Here is a 9,280-nt window from a genome sequence, read left to right as displayed (position 1 = left end):
TAGTGGTTGCAACCATGTTTGTTATTGAAATACACTCTCAACCACTATTGAAATAATTTTTACAATATTGATCGTATTTCAACAGTGGTTGCAGCCTATGTTTGTTATTGAAATGCACTCTCAACCATTACTGAAATAATTATTTCAATAGTGGTCGAATTTCAATACATGTAGTGGTTTATAGACAAAAAAAGACAAAAATAGTCATTTTTTCACCAATTTCAAGGTAGTTCACAAATAAAACATTGTATTTTTTTTAATTATATATGTTTAATTCTGTAAGTGATACACATAAAAAACATTTAATCATATTCAATACTATTTCAAAATAAGGTGATGCTTAAAATTCTGATTTCAATAGAAAATATTGTCCACCCCCTTGTTCAAGAGCTAGAACTGGGGATCATTTACTTTTTAGCGCTGGTATTAAAATAATAAATCAATTACTTTTGAACTGTTTTTGTATTAACCATAGATTTTATGAACAAATTTCTATTAATTTTGAATTTATTGGATGCAAAATATAGGCGGGATTCTCGAGCCTGCGTATTTCTTTATAGTTTAAATGTAGTTAACTACACAATGATTATTGATTCGGATTAATGCTGAAATGATTTAATTATACCTATAAGTTAAAATCTGATTTTGTTTATATTTCAAAATGACATTGGTTGTTAAATGCTTCAAGGTCATAAGAATGTTACATCCTTTAAATATACATGTGTATGAGAAAAGTATTTACATTTTTTTAAATAAGAATCATAAGGTGTACGAGGGTTGTTCGATATGTATTGTGTATTGTACGATATCTCAAAAGCATTCGATTCAAATAGTCAAATGAACATTACATCCCTTCAAAGTATTCTCCGTGATTTGAAATACAGAATTTTAATCTCTGAATCCATTTCTGAAATGCGTCACGGTACGCTGATTTAGGTATAATACCTCTGAGGCACTGACTGACGGCTGAGCCAAGGGCCTGTCGGGACTTGTATCGACGACCAGATAAGAACTTTTGGAAGAAGTTTTGGAAAAAGGAAAAAGTCGCATGGTGCTAGCTCCGGAGAGTATGGTGGGTTTGGCAAGACGGTCACCTTTTCAGACTTCAAAAATTGCTTCACAAAATCAGATGTATGTGATGGAGCAATATCATGAAGAAGGCGAACATGCCTAAATCCCGACACAGGACGTTGTTTCTGATAATATTTCTTGAGTAACACTTTTGCCCTTTGGCACCGGAATTTGTACGGCTAAACCATCACAAGAGAAGAATATGCAATAAAGGACCTTCTTTGTGCTCATTGTCCTTTTGGCAACTACAAGCCTTCTACCGTGTTTGGTTAGCCATAATTTGTTTCCAACTTTTCTTACTGGTTCGAAATAGTGAACCCATTTTTCGTCACCAGTAACTATGTTTGCAAATTGTCTTTGATTGAAGTTTGGAAACATTTTTAGCAGTCGCTTAGCGGTTTGTATTCGTACCTTTTTTTGGTCATCTGTCAATATATGGGGTATCCATCTGGCAGAAATCTTTCGTACTTTCAAAATACGATTCAAAATGAAATGCACCCGCAATAGCGATATGCCAACAGCTTTGGCAATATCACGAATCGTGTACTTGCCATCACTTTCAATTATTTCCTTGACTTTTGAGACATTTGTCTTGCCTGATACAGTCACAGGTCGACCCGATTTTGCTGCTCTTTGACGGACTCTGTGCCAGTCAGAAATTTCTGTCTCCACCTACGAACTGTCTCATAAGATACATGTATCTTATCAGACCCATAAACTTCCCCCAATTCAGTAAAAATCTGCTTTAACGAATTACCGAGTTATATAAGCTGTAATTTCTTCAATATTCTCAACCCTTTTCCCAACCATTTTTACAACAGTGGTCAACGACTGGCTCTATTGAAATGACGATTATTTTATAATCATGTGTAGATGAAAGCTCGTGTTTATACTGTTGGCAAGGTATTGAATAAAATTATCCAGGCGTATAAATATCGACGAAATCGTGCAAGGCGTTATCGCACTGTGGTACAATACACAATACATAATACATATCGAACAACCCTCGTAAAGTTATTCAAACAATTAGGTTTTATAGAATGGTGAACATTAAACATGATTAAATCGGAAGAAAAATTGTGCTGAAATATATATGAAATCTTTATTCAAAATATTTTAGTTTTACGTTTTAATTAGATGGAGCATACTGTTACATAATTCTCTCTTTTATTTGTAATAAAAAAAATGAAATATCCTAGACAGCCAAACTTGCATTTAAATACTGCGCGGATTTACTATAAATAGAACTAAATCTACCTGGGCCCCGGATGGTGAAGTTGAACAGATAATGTACTTGAGAGCCAATCAACGACTTTTTTGCAAGAAAATAGAAAATGGAAACCATACATCCCATAAAAATATCTTTCAATACATGTACCTATATTATACATATAAAATTGTCATTTGAGAAGTTAAACTTCAGATATTTACACGTAAATAGATTCGTGTCTTCATTAATAAATTTAGAACACATGTTCTGGAATTTATACTATTTGGTACACAATCAAAACCCTTTCAATTGCTATTAAAACATTAGGAGTAATTTTAGATTGAAAAAACAATTCTTTCAAAAAGTAATCAATCTTTCTTATATCTAAGCTCATCAGTTTTGGATTCAAGATAAGCTGGGAAGAAACAAAAAAGAATAATCTGTATCTTTACTCAAAATGACCTTTTTTCTGTCATCCGGGTGCTTTACACATTATCTGGTAATTTTCAAACAAGATAAATGAAGTTTACAGAATCGACATGGGATATATGGAGAAAACTCAGGTGAGCATTTAAAAAAATTAAGACTTGGGGATTTGAATCAAATTAAATCAAAGATACCTTGAATGAGATATGTTCTTTTAATATCCCAGCTTAGTGTCATATATTAAAGTCTTGGTCAACATATTAAAAAAATTATTAATACGTGTTTATATATTCAAAATTTAGCATAAGCACTATAGGACTGAGTTGTTGAGGTACATGTGTATTTGTGAATTAGCGCTAAACACGTACATCTTCGCGCTGTATATCGTATGTATGTGTGTGTGATTTCTTAGCTGTATTCACGAAATGCCACATGGCGCGCCAAAGCCACAAAAATAAGAACCCCCTTTTCTATGTACACATATAGGCTATCCAATTTTCCTAAATTCTTAAAATATTTGATACCAAAAATCTTTAAAACAATCCGCAAGAAATAATGTTTAGGCATACTTCGGTCAAATGTCAAGTAATTCAAAAATGTTACAACATTTAATTACGAAAAGTAATTTATTTTAGTGATTTCTCTTTTCGGAATTATTTCATCATGAAACAAATTTTCTTAACTCTCCTAAACGTATAACAAAACTTACAGAAAATTAACATTAATGAAAAAAAAATCGTTAGTGTATAATAAAAAAAATTCAGATTTAAATTCATCAAAGTCTTTAAAGAAGGGTTAAATTACTAAATCATATCTGGTTCATGAAGATATTGTTATGTTGATATATACAGTTTAAAGCTAGAATTATCGAATTAATAGAAATCGGAAACAGAACAAAAACGGACTCCTTAAACATTTGAGGATTTAGCATTCCCTGTTGAAACGGCACATCCGCCGTGTGCGCATTGTAATGATCAGGAAAAATTAAACTAGTAGACACTTTAGTGCGCTAATAATGGCCTAGCATAACAAACATAAGTCATCATTCGTCTTATAATGATAAACTACATATGCTGACGAGGTCATCACAATTATCGACCACGGATCCTAAGCCATCATAAGATATCAATTTTTTTATACAAAAAGGACATACGAAATGTCTATGTTATTCTGTTTCTGTCATTGCTTATTTATATAATTATTTTATACATAGAACTTAACTAGAGTACATTTATGAATATATCTTCCAATTTAAATTTTTTGAAAAGTATACATCTGGACACACATGTATATGTATGCCTGCATAAAATTCATTACTTTTCAATGTAATAATATAACAATGACTATAAGAAAACTTTAAATTAGTGCCTTCTACCGATATAAGTATGAGAAGACGTCACGACAATGACCAAGATAAGAATAAAATATTTGGATCAATCATGTATAAAGCCGAACATCATCGAAGAAGAGGAGTAACAGCAAGCCATAAATGTGATTCAACTTATCGATTAATTGACTTTTACGAGGAGCGCTGACTTTTACAGTTGACGCTTACTTTTACACTAGGGCTATATACGGTAGCTCTCTTATGATATAAATATTTAGCTCAACATTTAATTAAACGAAAATAACGGGTTATTCAATGCACGTATAAGTTGTCATTGAAGAAAACGACAACCACCCTATCCTCAACTCCCGGTCTTCACATGTTAGTGCCCCTGACACCATACCTATGACCACTAGAAAGGTTTTCTTATGCATTATCAATTCTGAACTTCCGTACATAAATAAGGGCTATTCTAGGTACTGCAAATAAGTGGTAAAGAAACAGTTTTTTTTTTCAAAAATTGTGCAATTTGTGGACCTAGGGTCAGAGGTTCATGTGTATTAGGGGCACTTCTGATTATTGCTGAGTATTACTGATTAGTTGATATGCATTTTTTGTTCCCCTACCCTGCCTATGGGTATGAAGCAGGGTAAATAAACAAACTAAGCAATTGCTAAGTTCATACTTATGATTAGCAATGGTGCCAGCCTCTTTCAAAAGTGTGAATGCCATAGCATCTACCTTAAAACATGAACCAAATTATATCAATTGAAAGTTGTTGCATGATTCTCAGGTGACCTATAAGGCCCATGGGCCTCTTGTTATTGATGTTTTGTTTTGAACATATTTTATTGACAATATGCCAAAGGGATTGGACACAAATTCCAAAAACTTAGATAGTCCTATCCCATACATAAAAATCTGAATAGCCATACAAAATATTCATTTACTAAGTTTTACAATAATATATACATGTACATAAAAGAACAAAATTTTGATGTAACTTTATAATTTTGTAAAAAATCAGGTCTTTAAAAGCCGTGGACAGTCTGACCTTAAGCTAATTTCATTTTAACGTCAAACATTTAGATTTTAAATTTTAATGCACGTTCATGGACACACACTTTATTTTCTTTATTATGTCACACTGCAAAGTGCAAGCAATAATCTTAAAGTATAGATTATAATTTATTTAATTTTCAAAATTCAAAACAATACACAATAATTTACAAATGTCGTCAATATAAACAATTCGAGTACTGCACAGTCCAGTCTGATGGTGCGCTAGATTCATAACATCGTCATGAATAGAAATACCCATTTTCTTCAACTAACATATGTTTTCAAATCCTTGTATTTGCATTTGTACGCATTTTTGTGTTTTCGCATTTGTACGCACTGTTGAAAAATCGTGTATACCAATCTCAAATTAATAAACAAAATATATTCTAATAACTTTGAGTTGTTTGAACAAATATTTTGTCTCTGACGTCGTTTCAACCGTATTAAAACATAATTTTTTGTTGGACGCTGTCTCGTTCGGGCGGCCGACGTCGCTTTTTGGCGAGTTTTGACCATTATTTATTAGGGTTTTTGTTTAGTATTTTCACCGTCTATAAAGTAACCGACACTTAAGATATAAAAAAATGATTATAGCCTCTTTATTTGTGTTACACATGATTTTTATAAAGCTTTGATTTGTTTTATATTAAAAAAAATAATCATTTTAATCCAAACACTTTATTTCAAACTTCATGGCATTTTAATCTTGGTCTGCGCGCCTTATCTGCGACAATTAAAGAACTAAAGTTTTACAAAAATATTAAGTTACATCAATAAAAATGAGATCATTCTGACTTGGTTTTTCAAAAGAAATATTTTGATATACAATAGATGTATATAGATCCATTTATTTTAACAAAAAAGTCATTGTCCACGAACTTTTTGGACAACCCTGTTATATATAATTTAAGATAATAAGGAATGAAATAAAATGTTTCTAACGTGTTTTAATTAAAGGGAAGTCTTTAAAGGAAATCATTATAAGAAAATCATTTAAAAGTGCTTTGTTTCTTTTCGAACATCAAGGACATGATTTATTGATTTATTGTACAGCTTAAATTTGAAAATTTTGTATACGCTAAAGATATTCTTTGTAGTCATAAAAAGAATTTGGACTCACATAGCTAGTTATATTTTAAATGGTTATACCGGAATAAAAGATTCCTTGTCATCAAACAAATTGAATGTATATGTAAAAGATTATAAAATTAATCAACTTTAAAACAAGAAAGGCTTTCCCTTGTAGACAAATTACGATTACTCAAAAATACTATCAGATAATCTTTAAGCGAAACTTGTTTTAAATAAAAGAATAAAAGGTTAACTTGTCAATCGTCAATCTTGCATTTAGTAAATAAATACCTACGATAAGAAAATTTTCTGAGAATCCTAAATTTAAATTTTCCTTCTTAAAACAAAATTAAAACTGGAATATTTTTTTAACTTCAAGACTTGATAAATCATGTTGTTTTTCTAATGTATTTTCAAAAGAGCATCATGATACTATTTTTTTTCCTTACTATACACAGTCATACTATATATGGCAATATTCTTCAACAACATGAATAGAACCAGATCAAATCATCTAGCAAATTAGAGATTTGCCTTGATTTTATAAAGGTTTCATTAATTCCTTACCTGTTCATCACTCTCACATGAAATAAATTCCCTAGAAAATATCACGTTCTTGAACGCGCGCTTCCTTGATGTATAAATAAGGATAGGCATGCGATCCTGACACTTCTAATTCTTCCAGAACAACTACGGACATGGAGCCCGACTTTGGAGAGGAGCTTTCAAAAACAGCGGCACTGCTCTTTACGATTATAGTGATTATTTTACTAGTACTAGGAGTACCATCAAATACATTGGTTCTTTGGACTCTCCTAAAAATCAAACGTCTTCGACGAAATCAAAATTTTTTCGTAGGAAATTTAGCGGTTTCTGATTTTCTTATTACAGCGTACCTGCTTCCTTTTAACCTGTTCTTTCTTCTCAACAAAGATGCTGAGATTCCCAGTGTGCTCTGTGATATGAATGGAGTATTTACACGACTTCTGTTCACCTCATCTGTATTTTCCGTGACAATGATAGCCATGCATCGTTACATCAAAATTTGTCACTATACCTTTTACCCTCGAATATACACAAGGAAAACTGTTTTAGTGATCATTGGAGGCATATGGGTGATTGGTCTTCTATTCGCTATGCCGTTTATCTGGATTGACCATTCTCTTATCTATGATCCAACATTGCAAATGTGTATTTATAACAGATACGCCAGCAAACCTTCCTCCACCGCATACTTCGTTATATGTCTATATGCTCCTGTCACTGTAACGATTGTATGTTACTATAAGATTAATGCTCATGTAAGAAAACACAAAAATAATCTTTCAGCCTGGAACAGCGGATTTGGGCATTCAAGATTTAGGAACGACGTTCGTTCGACGAAAATGACATTTGTTGTTTTTGTAGTTTATCTCGCATTGTATAGCCTATTTGGGGTACTAGCTACAATTTTGTATAAACATTCACAAGTCTCGGCTGAGGTTCACGCCACCTCTATATACATGGCGTACGCAAACAGTTGTGTGAACGCTTACATTTACGGCTTCCTGAATAGAGACGTTTACAGGGCGTATAAGGAAGCGCTATGTTGTCGAAAGACAAGAAAAATTCTGCACAGACATGCCGTGGAACTTCATAGGACAACTCAAACACCAAGCATAAAAGCCCAGACCGCTTCCTCCTCCATTAGTCAATTCTTAGTGCTGTGATACTAAAACTTGTACTACAAATCAAATGGAAAATTAATTCGAGGCGTTTGAATCTGAAAAAGTAAGATATATGATTTAAACACTTTGTAAACCTGACGTTGCAGTCAGGAAAACTTGTTCTTAAAGCAATACATGTATATTTGTTCATACAGTAAAATTTCTGTTCTTACATTCTGTTCTCTAACAATGATTTTTATGCATACAATGTAATGCTCATCCTTTTCTAACGTCAATAAAAAATGTCACTCGCCTTCATTCATGGATATGAATTATAAATAACATGCAATTATCTAACATAATGAATGTTTCTTTAAGATAATCCTTTTGTAGTAGAATTTGAAGTAAAGAAACACGTGAGTTTCCTGTTAAAACGGCTTGTTACAACCCTAGTATTTATGGATCTTTTACGTGATGAGCAATTACCAGTGCCACACTGTTTCAAATGAAAGAAAGCATAGAATTCATGGCATAGCTTTTTTTCAGGTAGAATTATATACAGCTTCGATTTCCTTGGAAATCTATGAAAACCTTTTTTGTCCATTTATGAATACAAGGGTCGTTCAATAAGAAATGCAATACATAGCTAGTCATAATAAATGTTTAAGTGTTCAATTATACATGTATTTATGTACAAATGAAAAAATGTACAAAAGAACACCTTATAACAGAAAATTGTCATTGCAAAATAATCACTTCGTAAGTTAGCATTGTAAGTACACTACAAAGAATAGGGAAAGACATGAGTCTATACACAGGTTTATTACAAAAATTTGTTTAGGAATCAATACTAATGGTATGGTTTTGATATGTGGAAAGGCGCTGTGTATACATAGTTTTCTGGGAAACTTAGAAGTTAAAGAAAAGAAAAATTAAAAGACATCACTTGAATTGATCGACCGAAATATGTAGGACAAAAATATTTAAATGCTGTGAGCATCAGGGCTTCTGAAATGTCTCATTTACATTGATAGACATACTTCAAATTCAGGTTCTGTTTTCTATCGGATGAGCGCCTTATTCCTCAGAGATACCAAAGAAAACATGCCTTACATGTGCCTATGGTCTTTTCGTCAAAAAAATTTAAAAAGGTTTTAAAAGCTTCCATGGATTAATTGTTTAACCTCCATCCCAAAAGTATGAAATACAATATCGCAGAGATCAGAAAACTGTAATACTATTAATGAAAAGAGAGACAATGGATCCAATCTTGTATTCTTTTTTGTATTCATCCAAAGAGTGTGTTTGTTTGTTATATATCCCTTTTGCGAATTTGCCTTTTGTCACTCATATCCGCAGGCCACAACTTCCCGATGGAGGGGTTCAATTTAGATTTATAAGGCCATTTAGTAATGCAGTATCTTTTTTCATGCATACACCTACTTCGACACGAGACCTCGGTTTGTA

General features: G+C 32.3%; 1 protein-coding gene across 1 annotated transcript; it reads left to right on the top strand.

Moving 5' to 3' along the window:
- Positions 1-6,865: 6,865 nt before the first annotated feature.
- On the top strand, positions 6,866-7,876 carry LOC134228809 (melatonin receptor type 1C-like). Its single transcript, XM_062710503.1, has one exon. The coding sequence runs from the start codon at positions 6,866-6,868 to the stop codon at positions 7,874-7,876; it is 1,011 nt and encodes a 336-aa protein (XP_062566487.1).
- The last annotated feature ends 1,404 nt before the right edge of the window (positions 7,877-9,280 follow it).

The sequence above is a fragment of the Saccostrea cucullata genome, unplaced genomic scaffold, assembly GCF_032062105.1.
Source record: "Saccostrea cucullata isolate Sc308-1 unplaced genomic scaffold, CSIRO_AGI_Scuc_v1 ctg566, whole genome shotgun sequence".
NCBI classification, from domain to species: domain Eukaryota; kingdom Metazoa; phylum Mollusca; class Bivalvia; order Ostreida; family Ostreidae; genus Saccostrea; species Saccostrea cuccullata.
The sequence above is the reverse complement of the archived record's forward strand: the minus strand, read 5'-3'. Positions and strand labels throughout refer to the sequence as shown.

What these genes read in the sequence shown, in the direction of transcription:
- LOC134228809 (XM_062710503.1), top strand. Translation starts at nt 6,866, where the DNA reads ATGGAGCCCGACTTTGGAGAGGAGCTTTCAAAAACAGCGGCACTGCTC.